This window comes from Eublepharis macularius, chromosome 2, assembly GCF_028583425.1.
Source record: "Eublepharis macularius isolate TG4126 chromosome 2, MPM_Emac_v1.0, whole genome shotgun sequence".
Lineage (NCBI taxonomy): Eukaryota > Metazoa > Chordata > Lepidosauria > Squamata > Eublepharidae > Eublepharis > Eublepharis macularius.
Window position 1 is genome coordinate 47,842,442 of NC_072791.1, and position 17,913 is coordinate 47,860,354.

At 43.9% G+C, this 17,913-nt stretch overlaps 1 protein-coding gene across 2 annotated transcripts in view; it reads right to left on the bottom strand.

Annotated features, from left to right (window-relative positions):
- Positions 1-1,112: 1,112 nt before the first annotated feature.
- The window catches only part of LOC129324317 (uncharacterized), a 110,677-nt gene continuing 93,876 nt past the window's right edge, over positions 1,113-17,913 (bottom strand). Inside the window, exons 26-30 of one of the 2 annotated variants that reach the window (XM_054971506.1) lie at positions 14,441-14,651; positions 10,763-10,915; positions 6,758-6,928; positions 6,239-6,464; positions 1,113-2,319 (exon numbers count right to left, since the gene is read on the bottom strand). In XM_054971506.1, the coding sequence (XP_054827481.1) occupies positions 2,183-2,319; positions 6,239-6,464; positions 6,758-6,928; positions 10,763-10,915; positions 14,441-14,651 (898 nt within the window). In that variant the 3' untranslated portion in view covers positions 1,113-2,182. Of the gene's footprint in view, positions 2,320-6,238; positions 6,465-6,757; positions 6,929-10,762; positions 10,916-14,440; positions 14,652-17,913 lie in introns of those variants that run through there. The other variant, XR_008596525.1, reaches the window with a different exon arrangement.

Sequence of the window (17,913 nt, forward strand, 5' to 3'; positions counted from 1 at the left end):
GATCTGAGAGGAGGCTCAGAAGGGAGATCGACTCTTTCTTCTTCTCCTTGACTTTCCTCTTCTTGGCTGTGCAGAGCCCCCAGGCTCTTGTCAATAAAATCCTCCCCTTCCTTGATTTCCTGAAGGGTGGTGATCCTCTCCTCCAGGCTCTGAACCTTTTCTTCCAAAAGTCTGACCAGCTTACACTTCTGGCAAGTGAACTCTGTCTTCTCTTCTGGGAGGAAAACAAACATGGCATACTCCATGCAGGTGACTGTGAAGGGGGCTTCAGTAGACATGATTGCCTTCCAAATATATACCCAGAGTACTCTCAGCTGAGTTTCGTGTCCCTCAGGTAGATCCCCAGGCCAAGATCCCTTTAGCTCTCGCCCTCTGGTTAGGAGGAGCCTTTTGTTTCAAAAGGTCACTTCTTGCCTAGCCCAGCAGAGCCCCAGGACAGTAGGGGGTGGGGCTTGTAACCAAGAGCAACAGCAACCAGCAGCAAACAACAGCAATTCACTCAGCCCCCAACAGCCCCACACAGAACTTAACCAGAACCACTCTCTAGCAAGCTACACAGAACCCACACACCCTTAGCATTCTCACACAGTTGCTAGGAAAGGCAAAAGGCAGAAAGAAAAAAAACCCTTACCTTCTAGCAGCAGCTCACCACCATGTGCTCTTGCCTCAGCTCAGGTGATTATGCTACAATAAAGTTAGTTAGTCTTAAAGGTGCTACTGGACTCTTTACTATTTCACTCATAAGACAGACTCTCCAGTCTCTGACTTAAAATAGAGTCTGCTCTGAGTCATGGCTGCCTTTAATCTCCTTTGCAGAATTTGAGAAAGGATCTCTCCCATCAGAGAATCCCAATCCACCAGACAACAATGCTCTCTCTCTGTGTTGGCTACTACTCACTCACTACCCCTTCCTCCTGCCTCACTTTCCCCTGCTCGGAAAATCCTGGAAAAGGCTAGGAAAGGGCGGGGGGGGGGGGAAGCTCAGGGAAGCAGCCAACATTTGCTGGATTAAACCAAATTAACCTGGTTTAATCTGGTCCATCAGGATCCAGCTTCCTGGACCTGCTGGACCTGATCCAATATTCTCTGATGCAAACCAGCATAGCTGGATTATGCCAAATTGGCATGAATCCAGCTATACACCGGATCAGGAAAGCCAGATCACACAACTCTAGAAGCCTGGCCAGAGCAGCAAAATGGTGTGTGTGTGCTCCACAGGCTTCCAATGACATCACTTCTGGTTTAAACTGGAAGCTGTTGCCAGGAGTGTGTGGTGTGCACATGCAAAAGAAGAGAAGTTGTGCACTCCTTGCCCCCTGGTTTCAAAGTAGGGGGATCTGGCAACCCTACCACTGCAATATGTTTTAATTTTCCCTCTATTATGGATTGGTGTTTTTTAGTCTGTTTTCTGTAATTATTTTCAAATCAGAAACCTCTGGTATTTTTGAACTTTGTTTTCTTGTGGTTATAGAGGATTACCACCACCCGCAGCCTTCCTCCTTTCTTTTGCAATTTTAAAAACTTCAACAAGACTCAATATGAAGCCAAAAATGTTACCCCTTCTCCTCACACTTCACCTCCATGGCAATGTCAGCACAGGACTGTGCTACCAATCCTAACAAACCTACAGTGGTATATAAACCCTAGGCTGAGAGTCTGTATTTCTGATGATATGTGAGACACAGGGGTCTTACTATTAATTTTATTTGTTGAGAAACTTATATGTCACCTCCTCCATACTTTCAAGGAAGCTTGCAAATTACAGCACAATAAAAATACAATTTCACAACTTGAATACTGGAGACAGTCAATCCCCTCAGAATAAAATATATCAAAACCTCCTGTACAAATTTTAACACTCAGTGTTTTTTAACTTCTGTATTATTCCATAAAAACATTTAGAAACAAGATTCTCAAATAAGCTCAAATAATTTCAGTAAATATAGTTCTAAGTACATGTTTTCCTGTAATATATACAAAGTGTTTGTGTTACATTGTTTATTATTTTCACTTAGATTTTCTTCTTTTAGTTATGCATATGTACAGAAGTTCAACTACAAATAAAGCTATATTATTACCACAAATTTAATACACTGGTGAAAACAGTATGTACAGCTGCAAAAAACAGGAACTACAAAAATCACTGTAACATAGGTTATTAATGTTATATACTGCAAATTCCTCACCCCGTAAAGATAAATTCTTGGATGTTGATAGCTTTCTTGTAATCAGCAATAGCTTCTTTAATGAAACCCAGTTTGCCACGGATATCAGCTCTAAGTTTATACATCAGGGGATCGTAAGACTGAATTGAAAGAGCTGTAAAAAGTGTATAGTATTTTTTATTGAGTGACTTATCTAAATATAAAATAAGCATGTACAACTTATCTGAAAGCTAAAGTGCATGCCTAATTTCAACATAATGCTTGAGTGCAGTGCAACATGTGGATGTAGATCCTTCCTTCACTCCCATTTCCTCCAACAACCAGCTAAGACTTGCAAAAAGCTGAGGCTGGGGGATGTGGCACCCACATGAACAAGAAGTCATGGCCCTGGAGGCTGCATTGAGAAGGGGGAATCAGGGCCTCTTCCCCCCAGTAATATTTTCATTGTTGCAAAAGGTTCCATTGGTGCAAGAGTGAGGTGGAGGTAATTTTGTCCATTTCCCTCTCTTTACTGCAGCCTCACAGGCCGCATGGCCTTTTGTTGACAGGAATCTGTGACTTCTAATCAGATTTTGGTAAGTCTCATTGTGGGTACTGGGGGGAAAGGATACGTATTGTTTACACTTCATAGGATCCAACCACATAAAATACACGGTTAGATTCTGTACTTGTGAAGCAGGTGAAGACTTTGTTTTGTTTGGTATACTCTCAATACCTGTTATTGGTCCTCCTCCCTGTTTTTGGTCTAATGTGTGTTTATAAGTTTTTACTGACTTGTTTTATATATACATTATTTTAAACGTAGTTTTAAAGTTGAAATATTTTAATGTCTTGCTATTTGCCCCCATGGAGGACCCTATTTTGGTGGGAAAGCGGCAAAGCAATGTTTTAAATAAATAAATAAGTTCACAGAAGCTGGGGGGGGATGGTTCATGCAATCCTATACTAGCTTTCTCCAATAGATCTGAACCATCACAAAAGCTAGTTGAAGGACAAAGGTCTCTTTAGAATAATATGTGGCAGAGGAAAATAGTTCTGTCTCAGCAGTAACTCCCCCCCCTACACACAGTTAAGCAGGTGTGTGCGTGTATTAATTCCTGTTGAATCTCTCTTCCAGCCTTCATGTCTCATGGCATACTGTTCTGGAGAATTCCTGTCCCATCGGCCCTAGATCCCTTCCAGTCTGGGTTTTGCCGGGGACATGGGGTGGAGACATTGCTGGTCGCCCTCACAGACAATCTCCGCAGACACCTGGATCGAGGCGGATCGATGTTGCTGATTTTATTCGACCTTTCAGCAGCATTCGATTATGATCTTTTGACCCACTGCCTCGCTGATGTGGGAATTCAGGGGACAGCACTACAGTGGCTTGTCTTCTTTCTTCTCGGTCAGGGACAGAGGGTGGCACTAGGAGATAAGTTATTGTCCTATCGGCCACTAGTATGTGGTGTGCCGCAGGGAGCGATACTAACTCCTTTACTGTTTAACATCTATATGCGCCCCGTCGCCCAGTTCATATGGAGTTTCGGGCTTGGGTGCCATCAATATGCGGATGACACCCAGCTATATCTGCTGATGGATGGCCGGCTTGGATCTGCCCCAGATGTCCTGGGGCATACCTTTGAAGCTGTGGCAGGATGATTGAGACAAAGCCGGCTGAAGTTAAACCCTGCGAAGATGAAGATCCTGTACTTGCGGTGCAGAAACGTGGACTTGGGATCCCGACTTCTTGCACTAGATGGGGCGGTGCTTAGGCCAGCCCCAAGAGTCAGGAGCTTCGGGGTGATCTTGAATGCCTCCTTGACAATGGAGGCCCAGATCACAGCAGTTGCCAGGCCCTCATTCTTCTATCTCCGACAGGCCAGGCAGCTTGCCCCCTATCTTTCGTCTCGCAACTTGACTACAGTGATCCAGGCAACGGTCACCTCTAGGTTAGACTACTATAATGTTCTCTATGCAGGGCTTCCCTTGAACCTGATCCAGTGGTTTCAGCTGGTGCAGAATGCAGTGGCGCGTGTCATCACAGGGTTGCCGATGTGTGAGCATATAACACCGGCACTGCGTCAGCTGCACTGGCTACTGGTGGAGTACCGAATCAAGTTCAAGGTTTTGGTATTAACCTATAAAGTCCTATGTGGACTGGGACTGGCGTATCTGTGGGACTGCCTCTCCCCATATGAACCCCAGAGGATTCTCCATTCTAGTGAGAAACATCTGCTAAAGGTCCCTGGCCCCAGGGAGGCTCACCTAGCATTGACCAGGGCCAGGGCCTTTCCGGTCCTGGCCCCAGCCTGGTGGAACACTCTGTCTAATGAGACCAAGGCCCGGCAAGATTTGTTATATTTTCGCTGGGCCTGCAAGACGGAGCTGTTTCGCCAGGCATATGGGCGGTGCTAGGCAGAGCCCCCCTGGCCAGTTGATGATGGATTGGGCCCTCCCCACAACCAATACCCCCATTTAAAAATCTTTTACTGCAAAGATGCTCTGATAATTATTTAAATCTGGTCAGTGGAATTTTATGCTGCTATGTTGATGTTTATATATGTATTTTAATCTGAGGAAATTTGGATTCTTTTAGGATTGTTAATTTATAATAACTGTTTTTATATACTTTAACCTCTATGTGTCTGTAATCCGCCCTGAGCCTGCTGGAGATGTGGGGAGGGCAGAATAAAAGTCAAAAATAAATAAATCACACTGGCTTTTTGTGGGGCTGTGGAGAGGGGGAAGCCAATAAAACCTAGCAACTCTGAACCCACACTATTCACAGAATCACTGAATCCAAACCATTTTGCTCTTGAATATGACTGTACTCCTTTTTAGTGTTTATAGTTTCAACATGTTATATGTCTCAACATGTTATATGTCTCAACATGAGCATAATCCCACAATCCAATTAAAAAAGGACTTGCTCTGTTTCCTGAAGAATACTGGATTTGGTGACACACCAGCAGGATGCTGCAGATTGTAAATGTGACATTTGAAACCAATTAGTAAGAATCTAAACTATCCCCCTAAGCCCAAATCAAGAGATGCTTGCACTTCACTACTGCTTAATACATGTGGCTGATTACATGGATCTTCCCAACTGAACATATGTCTGGGGCTGTCAACTCGACAGTGCTGATAATGGGGATAAAGGAGATACTTTGAGCTGATACATATATTACAAAGTCCATGTAGTGGACACATGACCACCATAGGGAGTCCTAGAGCTCCATATTGGGAACAGAAGGTCTGGTTACACTTACACTAAACTCATGTGTGACTGGGGGAAACTCCAACTTGAATTTAATGTGTGACCACGCTCACCTTCACAGTGGTGTGGGAGAAGGGAAAAAGGCTTCCATGTGTGCACAAGGAGGCAGGAGAGGTTTTGCCTGCCTGTGGGGAGCTGGCTCTTTCTCTTACTGCCTGTTCCGCACATCTCCTGGGCAAACATAAGGTGCACAAGAGCTCAATTTAGAATGGCACCACAGCCTGCACAGAGAGAGGGCTTAAGCTTCCATGCCATTTTTGCAACCTGAAACAACCTCCAACAGGGCTTTTTACCCTGCTGGGAAAGCTTCCATGTAGTACATGGAAGCTTCCCCAACAGTGGTTCCTGGCACTATTTCCTGTCAGGAAAACAGTACAGAGGAAAATGCTTACGCTTCTTCTCCCTGTGTTCCATTGTCATGATCAGAATCATGCCCTGTGAGCTTGAGATGTCCCAGCATGGAACACCAAACTCAATTCTGTTGACAATCCACATGTCTACCATATTCACTTTGCAATGTGTGAATTGTCCATGAGAATCAGTTACTCCAGCCATATCTGGAGCTGTCAGACCTGACAGTGCCAAGCAGCTGTCCAGTCAAGCTCAATTAGCGCAAGAGCAATGCATATCCTCACTTTAATGCTGTTGAGACCACACTTCCCATCTCATGCAACATTCTTGAGTATGTATGGATTGGCTTTCTGTAACAGCAATTTACAGCTCTATTTTGGCATCCTACAAAGCTGCTTTTTTTAAAAAAAAGGCAAAAAGAGTAAGCAGCAGTAACTGCAGACCTTCCAGGCATTGGGCGTACCTTTTGAAACGTCCTCCTCAGCTTGCTCGTATTGCTTTAATGTGTTGTAGAGGTTCGCCTTGTTATAATATATTGCTGCAGAGAAAGGGCTGAGGCAAATGGCCTTCTCAAAATCTGCTTTTGCTTCCTCAAAGTTTTTCAACAGTGTATTTGTAATAGCTCGATTCAAGAATGCAGATTCATTTTTTGCATCAAGTGTCAGTGCCTTGGAATAATAGTCATTGGCCTGCAAAATGAGTTAAATACAAAATTCAACTTTTTGAACTTTTAAATTTATTTACCAGTTTTATTTTAGAGATCACTACTATGATGAGAAATACATGTTAACAATGATATGTTTTAACTTGTTTTTCAATAATAATAATAACATCTCTATTAAAGTCACTATATTGGATTTTCTTCCTTGGAGGGTTGAGTATCTGGGGCCCATGAAGGCTCTTGGCAGCCCTGAATGAAATAATTGTTAAAGAGAAGGAATAGTGGTCCAGAAACAAGGTAATAACAGTATCGAATACAAACCTGTGAAAATTGCTTGTTAAGAAAGTAAATATTTGCTGCATTGAAATATGCTAAAGCATAGTTGGGATCAACAGTGATTGCCTGCTGATAGTCTTTCATGGCGCAACTTAAATATCCCATAAACTGATTAATGACACCTCGATTTGTAAGGAGTTCTGCACTGGTAGTAACCTGAAATGTAATCAGAGAAAGAAGTTTAGAACAAAGTTCATACAAGAAATAAAAACTGCATCTTAAACTGGACAGTTAGCTCTAATTTATGGCCCCAGTCCCAAAATACTTATGTTCAGCAGCAGGCTGGATACATGATTTTTGCTTTCCCTCCCCCCGCCCCGCCCTATATTAGGAAATTTATTTTCAAGTACAAACTCTTGCTGAACTGGGTGTGTGTGCCACTGACTGGCCTAAAAACCACAGATTTCTACTTTTAATATCTGAAAAATAATAATATATCTGTAGGTCACTGACAGGTTACTACAATTTGATGGAACAGGTGACTCAGCATGCCTTGGACATTGGAGGGTACTGCATGTCTCTCTATGTGTATGTGTAACTCTTTTGATAGCAAGCTGCTTCTCTTTGTCTAAGGTGAGAATGCCTCCTGACTCTTCCTCTCTCTCTGTTTTCTTTGTGAGATTCTTACTTTTTTGCCTCATGGTCTTCCAAAGGGAGAGGATGTATTTTTCAGAGCTTCCGCCATGAAGGACTCAACCACATATCTGCATGCAAGCATGACGCCAGATTAGCTGGCCATGCCCAACAGGAAAAGTTCACTTTTAGACGATGACTCTTTCTTTTTACTCCAAGACATTGCCAGGAATGGAATCTACCTCAATAAACTAAGTTCTATTTTTTCTACAATTTAATTGCCTGAAGATTAATTACTGTATGTTAGCGGAAAATGCTTCTGATTGAGTAACTTTGCTACCAAACAAAATATAATTATTTCTAATACAATTAAATATAATTCCCAAGAAATACTAGTTATTCGTTAAAACTGTAGGAGAACCCAGGGCTGCCCAGACCCAGATCCTTCAAAGAAGGACAGCCCAGGGATCCCGAGATGACAAGAATCAAAGTCCTGTAACAGCTATTACCAGCCTCTATGATCACCCTCACAGCTTGGAGACCAAAAGGCAAGCCTCCAGCTCTCCGTGCACTAAACAAACAAAAGCCAGTCCTGAGAGATAGACACCCCACAGACTAAGTTCCAAAACCAATTAGCTGGGTAGCATGTAGGAAACTGGCCAAAGATATTAGGATTGGAGCACCAACAAATCCAAAGATATTTGGATTGGAGCGCCAACAAATTCCATACAAATTGTACAAGTCAGTTACCAAGAAGTATAGAATAGTGTAGCAAGCAAACAATATAACAAAGACTAATTAACTAACTTAGCATATACTAAAAACTCTAACTTAATTTCCAGACATTACCTTCAAGCAAACAGCAGGCTTTAGACTAGGAATGTGCAATTAGGATTTGGTGTTCCTTTAAAAATACCAAATTTTACCTGATTTGGTAAAATTTGGTATTGATGAACTCAAAGGGAATACTGATCAAATTCGGATTCCGAAACTCAAGTTTACCGAATTAATGTGGGTTAATTCGGTAAACTTCGCTAATAGTGGCTGGGCTGTTACTTTGCTAAGGAACAGCAAAGAAACACTGTTTCCTGTCTTTTTTGCCAGATGGGAGGGGGGAGAAGGGAGGGGGAATGAGGCAGAAGGGAGGGGGAAGGAGGAAGGGAAGGGGAATGAGTGGCCAATCCTTGCAGGAGCTATTCTTCTCTGGCCAATGGGATTCCTAGAAGGAGAGTGCCTTTTTAAACTGTCCTGCAAGGAGTTAAATAGGAAGGTTTGTCTCAGAGCAGCCTCCGCTCTGGCTGCCTGGAGAGATTTGAGACCCTGCCTGCTGCTGGCTGTGGACTGGCCCAGGTTTTACATTAGGAATTTGTGCTCTTCTCTATTTTAAAATGTTTATGAGTGCTGAAGATGAGGATGTTGCAGCTTTCCTAAGAACAATGGGGGTTTAGAAGGAAGTCTGAGGACTTTCCAGTCACCCCCTTATTCTTCATATCATCTCTGAAGAATAAGCAGGTCATAAATCTCTTTTCTTTTCATTTGTTTGTTTGTTTATTTTATTAGACTTTTAGCTCTCTCTCCTTGAAAGCAGGCTCAGAGCGGAGCACAATATAATAGTATACATAAGGATAAAAGCAATGGTAGCAGTTACACTTATATTAAAACATTAGTGCAGCGCACACAGTACATCCCCATTCTCTAAATATCAGGGCCCATGGGGCAGGATGGCCATCCACCTGATGACAACCTAAATCAGGAGGGCAGAAGGCCAGTTGGAGAAATCACCAGCCTCAACTCCCATAGGCCTGGCAGAACATCTCTGTCTTACAAGCCTAGTGGAACAATAATAGGTTCCACTAGGTTTGAGTCTCCAAAGACAGAGGGTTCCACCAGGTAAGTGCCAGGGACAAAAAAAGCCCTGGCCCTGGTCAAGGCAAGGGGAATCTCCTTGGGGCCAGGGATCACCAGCAGCTGTTTTTCTGCTGACCAGAGCATTCTCCGGGGAATATAGGGTGAGAGATAGTCTCACAGGTAAGTTGGTCCCAGTACTCTAAGGGCCTAAGGTTAAGATCCAAACCTTGAATCTGATCTGGAATTCCACTGGGAGCCAATGAAGCTGGGGCAGAACAGGTGTAAAATGTATCCAGAATGGTGTCTCAGGTAGAATACACACCGCTGCATTTTGGACGAGTTGTAACTTCTGGAGCAGGCCCAAGGGTAGCCCAGAGTAGAGCAAGATGCAGTAATCCAGCCTGGAGGTGACTGTTGCATGGATCACTGTAGCCAGGTCATGGACCACCAAATAGGGAGCAAGTTGCCTGACCTGACAGAGATAGAAAAATGCAGACCTGGCAACTGCCGTGACCTGGGCCTCCATTGATAAGGAGGCATCCAGGACCACGCCCAGATTCTGCACTGTTAACACTGGCACAAGTGGCATCCCATCGAGCGCCAGGAGCTGGATCCCCAAAGCCAGCTGTCTATGACCCAGGTGCAGGACCTCCATCTTTGTGGAGTTCAACTTCAGTCAACTTTACTTCAACCATACAGTCATGGCCACCAAAGCCCTGGTCAGATTGTCCAGGGCAGAGTCCAGCCAGCTACTCATCAACAGATAAAGTTGGGTGTCATTAGAGCACTGGTGACAACCCAGCTTGAAACTCAGCACCAGCTGGGTGAGGGGATGCATGTAGATGTTAAACAACATCAGGGAGAGTATTGCCTCCTGAAGGATGCCACAGACTAATTGCCATTATGCCATTATGAGTGGCATAATGATAGCTGCTCCCCAAGCACCACTCTCTATCCCCGACTGTGGAGAAAGGAGCTCAGCCACTGTAAGGCCATCCCCCGTATCCTCACATAGACGAGGCAGTGGGTCAGAAGATTGAGTTGACTGTGTCAAACGCTGCTATAAGATCCAATAATACTAGCAGTGCCAACCCGCCTCAATTCAGGTACCTGCAAAGATCATCTGTGAGGGCAACCAACACTGTCCTCATCCCATGACCAGGTCGGAAACCAGACTAGAATGGATCTAGGGCAGCAGAATCTTTCAGGAATGCCTGCAGTTGTTCTGCCACCGCCTGCTCAATCACCTTACCCAGAAACAGGAGGTTTGAAACTGGGTGGTAATTGGCAGGGTTGGTGGGGTCCAAAGATGGTTTCTTCAGGAAAGGCCACACCACCACTTCCTTCAATGCTCCAGGAAAAATTCCGGAGCTCAAGGAGAGATTAACAAGGGCCTCCAAAGGAGCCCGAAGTCCGTCAGTGCTGGCCTTCACCAGCCATGATGGACAGGGGTCCAAGGGGCAGGTGGCGGGCTTCACCACCCACAGGATAATTGGAATCAGCAAGGGAGAACACTTTAATCTTGCAACAAGGAAACAACTGAACAACAGCAAAAGTAATACAAATTACCTTTAGTGCAGTAGTTATATCTTGAAAGGCAGCAAATGTATCACCCATCTGAAGACAGACTATAGCACGCCCATCATAAGCAACATGACATTTGGGATCAATGTAAATGGCTGCTGAAAACTGGTGCCAAGCTTTTTGAAACTTTCCAAGGCCCTGAAACACATTAACATCATCATTAACATGATTAACACAACTGCCTGTGTTGCTCTTTAGATGCCTAAAATAACCAATCTGCAGAGAAGACCTTGTAGAAATCAAACAAAAAGCTTTGCTTCCTGATGAAGGAAGTAAAATGTGGGTTCCATATATCCTCTCTAACTTTTGCACACCGACTTGGCCCTGTTCACAAGTTACAGGAATGCACATACATACTTGATTTTTCCTTATATACATGTATACTTAATTTTTCCTTATACACATGTTGAGTAATTCCCATGGACATATGATTTAAACCTTTCATTGTGCCAGCTACTGGCCTTCGGTTTCACTTGTACAGTGAATGCACGTTAGTATTTTCTTGCAAACACATGTACACAAGTACATATAAGATGTATGTGTGTTCACTGTAACATCAAAAAGGCCAATTGAGGAGAGAGAATCAGTCGGGAACTGGCAATAGGAATACAAGGAGAACATTTTCTGTGGCCTAATTTCGTTTCAAAGTTTGAGCCTCCATATATCTGGGAGTATTGCCAGGTCTGCTGAGAGCTACTATCTTATACACAAATAGCCAAGTGACCCTGATCTCTGGATACTTAAATTCAGAGACTGGAGCCATGAATCGCCAAGGCAGATCTTTCAACACACCTGAAAAACACCCAAGGTTTGCAGAAATATCTGAAATCCAAAAAAAATAAATACATCTTTTTTAAAAAAAAAAACCTAAATGATAAAAGGAGTGCCTGTAGCTTTAAGAATCAGATGCCCTCAGTGGCTGTTACTAGTCAACCATAATAGTTTAGCTAGTATTCCAGGCTTCATTTCTGTCAGTAAAAGGCAGGGAGATGGGGCAGGGTGCTCTCCAGGGCTCTTTTAGTCTTTGAGGGAGGACTCATTGGGGCCAGGCCAAGAAGCAATCAACAGGTGACTTCATACCACATGATTTGTATTACTGACCCAGGCCTGGCTGCTTGCTGCTGGTAAACATCAGTATCCCCCTCCCCCACAATCCCAAGCCAGTGCAGTTTAGCCGTTAGAGTTTCAGAGTAGAATCTGGGAGCACAAGTTCATATCACAATTCTGCTGTGGAAGCTCAGTGGGTGACTTTGATCCAGTCACATACTCTCAGTTGAACCTACCTCTCAGGGTTATAGCGAGCATAAAGAGGCAGGGAGAATGATGTAAGCGGCTTTGAGTATCCATTATGGAGCAATGAAGTAAATTAAGAAATAGGTGAAGATAGGGAGGCAGATAAAAGATAAGTTGGTTAGTGGGTTTCAAGAAAAGAAGGGTGTAGGGAAAGGCTGCTGCTGCTGCTGCTGCTGCTGCTGCTGCTGCTGCTGCTGCTGCTGCTGCTGCTGCTGCTGCTGCTGCTGCTGATGATGATGATGATGATGATGATGATGATGATGATGATGATGATGATAATGGATTCGGTTTCGTTTTCTCGGCCATGTCGGACGCTCCTCTCCGCAGGTCCGAGAGGAAGCGCCTGAGCAGCCTGACCGGGCGGCTGATCTGCGAAGATTAGCCCCCAGGACTCCCAGTGAGGGAGGCAGGGTCCGGGACGCAGCGGGAAGAGCCCCCTGAAATTGATGCAGGGGGTAAATTGCCCGTTTGTCCCTATGGAGGCTGGCAGACGTGCGTGGCACCTCGAGTGCTGCCGGGCCATGGAAAACGGCAAAGAGCAGAACTAGGCGGAAGCCTGTAAGTAAGCGAATCCCTTCTGTTATTACAAGCGCACGCGAAGGAGTGGTGGGATCTGAAGCTAAGAAGGCTCGTTCTTCCCCCTCGCTGAGTTTCAGAATTTGGTCGGCGGTCCCCCCCCCCTAAAATGGCAGCGAAAAAGCAGAGTCCCGCTTTGGGCAAGTCAATCTCGGCTGCCCTGCAGGGGAAAGGAGAGTCGCTCGAGGACTTGGTGAAGAGGTCGGTTATCGAAGCCATAAAGCCCTTTGTTGACAAGCTGAATGAAACAGATCAAAGGGTGGGCTTAATTGAGAGCAAAGTGAAAACCATTAAGGAAGCAGCGGGGGGGCAGAGAAGTCTGCTCAGGAAAATGCGTCACTCGTGAGGGCAACGAATAAAGAGTTAAAGCTGGTGGAGAACCAGCTGATCGGGCTACAAGTGGAACAAACACAGACAATTTTGCACATCCAGAATGTGAAAGAGGAGGAAAATGAGGATTTATGGGGTCTGGCCTCGGAACTACTGGCGACACCCGCGAGGGCAACTAAAGAAGAGGTAAAACGCGCCATTTTGGAAGTCCGTCGGGCTTCTTCAAAATATGCAATGAAGCGCCAGCTGCCTCGCGAGATCATCATCGATTTTTCATCTAAGAGGATCCGAGACACTATCCTATACAACTCATACAATGCGGATCTAGACTTTCTGGGTAATAAAGTTAAGATACTGAAGGACGTTCCATTTTTAGTTCGGAAAAGAAGATTTAAGTATAAAAAGTTCGCAGCTCTTCTGAGGGAACGTGGAATAAAGTATAAATGGCTATTTCCGGAAGGTATCTGGCTTAGTTACAAAGATCAAGCTTACAAGATAACATCAGAAGATCAACTAAGGGATTTTGAGGACAAAAATCAAGAATTTCAGCAAGACACCAAGCAAGAAGAAAAGGATTTGAAGTCTGAAGGGGGGGGAGGGAACGAGCACTGCGGTTGCAGTTGCTCAGAGAGAACTGTGACCGAGGCCCAGGGGGGGAGGAAGACTTAATTTGGATTGTAATCTGTATTTTGCAAGGTCAACCACTCCATCAATATCTTACAAAGTTTTAATTTTTTAATAATGGCAGTATGAAGGGAAAGCATTATTTGTAGTGTAGTGTTGCTGTTTTTTTTCTTTCCTTCCCCTGCCCCCCTTCTTACTCTCTGTATTGTTAGTTAATGTAAAAGTAAAAAAAAAAGATGATGATGATGTTGATGAGTGGGTTTTATGGAGAGAAGGGTGTAGGGAAAGGTGAGCATATGGGGGGGGTGCTAGGAGGAGGGAAACTGGAAATTGTGTGGGAAATGGAATACAGGGAAAAGTGAAGTACCACCCCCCCACCCCCCGGCAAGTCCATGCAGGATCCTCAGCATGCAACTAGGCTATAGAGGACATGCTGCTGGAGGAAAGGTGAAGACTAGCGGGCAGACAAAGGTGAGATCTTGCATATGATCTCTGGCAGGGCAGCACCTTGCATCTGATCTCTGAACAGTAAAGTTTTGGGAGCATGGAAGCACAGTAATCTAAGCACCTGGTGTCAATTTGACTGTTGTTTATGGTTACCTCTGCCTACTCTAGGATGCTGAAATCCATTGGAGGGCTGACAAAATACATACTAACAGTTCCTCATTGTCTGAGGTTGATTCATAATCTTGCTATGTGTACAAATTATTTTATCCTCAGGAAAAGTCTTAACTTTGTTGAGTGAACCCATGCTTATATAACTGCATAGAGAATTACCAGATTAATTCATGTTGCTTTTATTGGTAGTGGAGTATTATAAGATAGATGTAAATAAATTACCTGTAAGTTGTATCCTAAGCAAAGTCTGGCCTTTATGCACAATGGATTCAAGTGTATTGCTTTCAAAAAATCTTTCTGGGCCTGTTTTGAACCAGCCTGATGACCATATTCCATATATGAATTCCCTCGTCCAATATAGGCATCCAGAGAAAAAGGATCTAATTTAAGTACTGTAGAAAATGACTTAACAGCTTCTTCATACTTTTGAAGCCTAAAATCAACATGTATCTGACAGTTAATATTTCATTAATTTAATTTAATTTATTATATTTATATTCCGCCCTCCCCGCTTTCGCAGGCTCAGGGCGGATAACAAATACAAACATGTTTAAAAACATTTAAAAACATTAAATAATATATTTAAAAACATTTAAAAACATTAAATATAACAATTCATGCTGCATAGTGGTTCATACATGCCTCTGTGTTTGCATAGGGGTGATGGTTTAACCCCCCCTTCACGGGGGGAGGGGCGGGCACTGCCCGGCATTAGCCATATGCCTGGCGGAATAGCTCTGTCTTACAGGCCCGGCGAAATGCAAGCAAATCTTGCCGGGCCCTTGTCTCGCAAGACAGAGCATTCCACCAGGTCGGGGCCAGGACTGAAGGCCCTGGCCCTGGTCGACGCCAGGCGGGCCTCCCTAGGGCCAGGAACACTTAAAAGATGTTTTCCGCCAGAGCGGAGAGTCCTCTGGGGCTCATATGGTGAGAGACGGTCCCTCAGATACGTCGGTCCCAGTCCGCGTAGGGCTTTGTAGGTTAACACCAAAACCTTGAACCTGATTCGGTACTCCACTGGCAGCCAATGCAGCTGGCGTAGCACCGGTGTAATATGCTCCCACACCGGTGCTCCAGCAATGACCCACGCTGCTGCATTCTGTACCAGCTGTAACCGCCGGATCAGGCCCATGGGAAGCCCAGCGTAGAGCGCGTTACAGTAATCCAACCTAGAGGTGACCATTGCTTGGACCACTGTAGTCATGTCACGGGGAGACAAATAAGGGGCAAGTTGCCTGGCCTGCCGAAGATAATAAAAGGAAGACCTGGCAACTGCAGTGATCTGGTCCTCCATCTTCAAGGAGGAATCCAGAATCACCCCCAGGCTCCTAACCCTCGGGGGCAGTGTAAGTGCTGCCCCATCAAGTGTAGGAAGCTGAGGTCCCAAAGCCATCTCCCCACGACCCACATACAGGACCTCCGTCTTCGTGGGATTCAGTTTCAGCCGACTTTGTCTCAACCAACCAGCCACAGCCTCAAAAGCACGCTCCAGGGCATCAGGGGCCGATCCAGGCTGCCCGTCCAACAACAGATAAAGCTGGGTGTCATCCGCGTATTGGTGACACCCAAGCCCGAAACTCCGCACCAGCTGGGCGAGGGGGCGCATATAGATATTAAATAATAATGGAGAGAGTATCGCTCCCTGTGGCACACCACAAACCAGTGGCCTACAAGATGACACCCTCTCCCCGAGCGCCACCCTCTGTCCCTGATCATGGAGAAAGGAGACCAGCCACTGCAGTGCTGTCCCCTGAATCCCCACATCGGCAAGGCGGTGGGTCAAAAGCTCATGATCGACCATATCAAACGCTGCTGACAGATCCAGCAAAATCAGCAGTGCTGATCCGCCCTGATCCAGATGTCTGCGGAGATCATCTGTGAGGGCGACCAACAATGTCTCGACCCCATGTCCCGGGCGGAAACCAGACTGGAAGGGATCTAGGGCTGAGGTCTCCTTCAGGAAATTCTGCAGTTGCTTCTCTGCCGCCCGCTCAATCACCTTCCCCAAAAACAGAAGGTTGGAAACTGGTCGGTAATTGAGCAGGTCAGCAGGATCTAATGATGATTTCTTCAGAAGAGGCCGTACCATTGCTGTTATTACTTTACTAACAATTGAAAACATCACATTAACACAATTCCTTTAAGGTAAAATCTAAACCATATAAAAGTATAATTAATTCTGTAGTTAATTTCTGATGCAGCATCATTTTCATATGAATGCCACATAAAATGATATATAAATAGTAAGTGCCTATTGGCAATTACCTACTTGCTGTGTTACAACGTGTGCTCATTTTAATGAGGCAAGCACTAGTGCAGGACTAGGGGCTTAAATACGATTTTAACAAGTTTGTGAAGGTGTCTTTGTTTCTTTGAGAAACAGATTTTCTCATTTGATTCATCTAAGTTTTATTTTTCTCCTCTGTCCAAATTTTAATTACATAGTGCCCTAGTTGGTGCATGAGACATATCTGATTCTTTAATAAGGAATGTCTCCATAAGTGGCTTCTCTAGTCAATTTGCATGCGACAAAGTGGTCTTATGAGAGCATTACCATACAGTAAAACAGCATGTTACCATATTTTTAGAATTACTACAGTCCATAAATATCTCCAAAAGCATGACACATGATGCTTTCATAGGGTCAATTTTACCATGTATTCTGTGACATAAAAAACACACCATGTTCTCTACCTTTAAAATCATTGCATTAAACAGATCTTTAAACACACTAATTTTAAAGAAACCTCACTTAGAGGAGGAGCTAGAGATTTGGAAAATATTATTATGCAGAGTTACATTAGTTAATTTTTTTACCATTATAGGACCTGAAAATTCACTTCATTATAAAATCTAAACCATTTTTTCCACCAATGTGAAATTTGGCACAGAGAATCTAGGAACAATTAAAATAAATAATAATATTCAGTTTGCAGGTTAGTAAACCTTTCTACCAGTTTTAGAACATGGAAAACACAGCTTTAACAATTTCTTCTTTATAGTTCAAATTGTATCACAAATTTATACTTTTTCTATACATCATGGCCATCCTGGGTCACTGGGTAAGGAAATTAGGAGGCTGAGAATTTCCCATGTACAATTTATATTAAATTTAGCACCAATGTACTTTTAATAGACGTATCAGACAAATCCTTTAAGTGTACATATAGCATGTGCTTGGGAAAGCAGTATCCTTGGAATTTTTACTTGGACATATCCCAAACCCCATGGGGAACTGAAAGACCAAGGGTCCATGGAGCCTAATTTGTAAGCAAATATAATCTTTTTTAAAATGCGCATCTGTTTACTGCTTACATGTCAGCCTGTGGTTTAATGTACAATTTCTATGCTTTTTCAAGCACAGATAAATTTGTAGGTGACCAAACTTTTCTCTAAAACTGAAGGGTTTTTTGATCCCGAGATCTTTATTGCACTAGCTTCTGATCTTACTGAGACATGAAAATGTTTGAATTAAACATACAGTGGGGCTGAGACGGTAAATTAATGGACTTAGATTGGAGTATCTCTGCATAGGATTGCACTGTTAGTAGTTTAACCAGAGATCTCTGTGTACCACATAACTTTCCATTTAATAATTGACAGTGCTCTGTGTAACTTACATGTGTGAACAGTAATTGTATTTAACAGTTCTGTGATATTCATTCACAAAAGCTCTGCATGAGACCATGGGCACT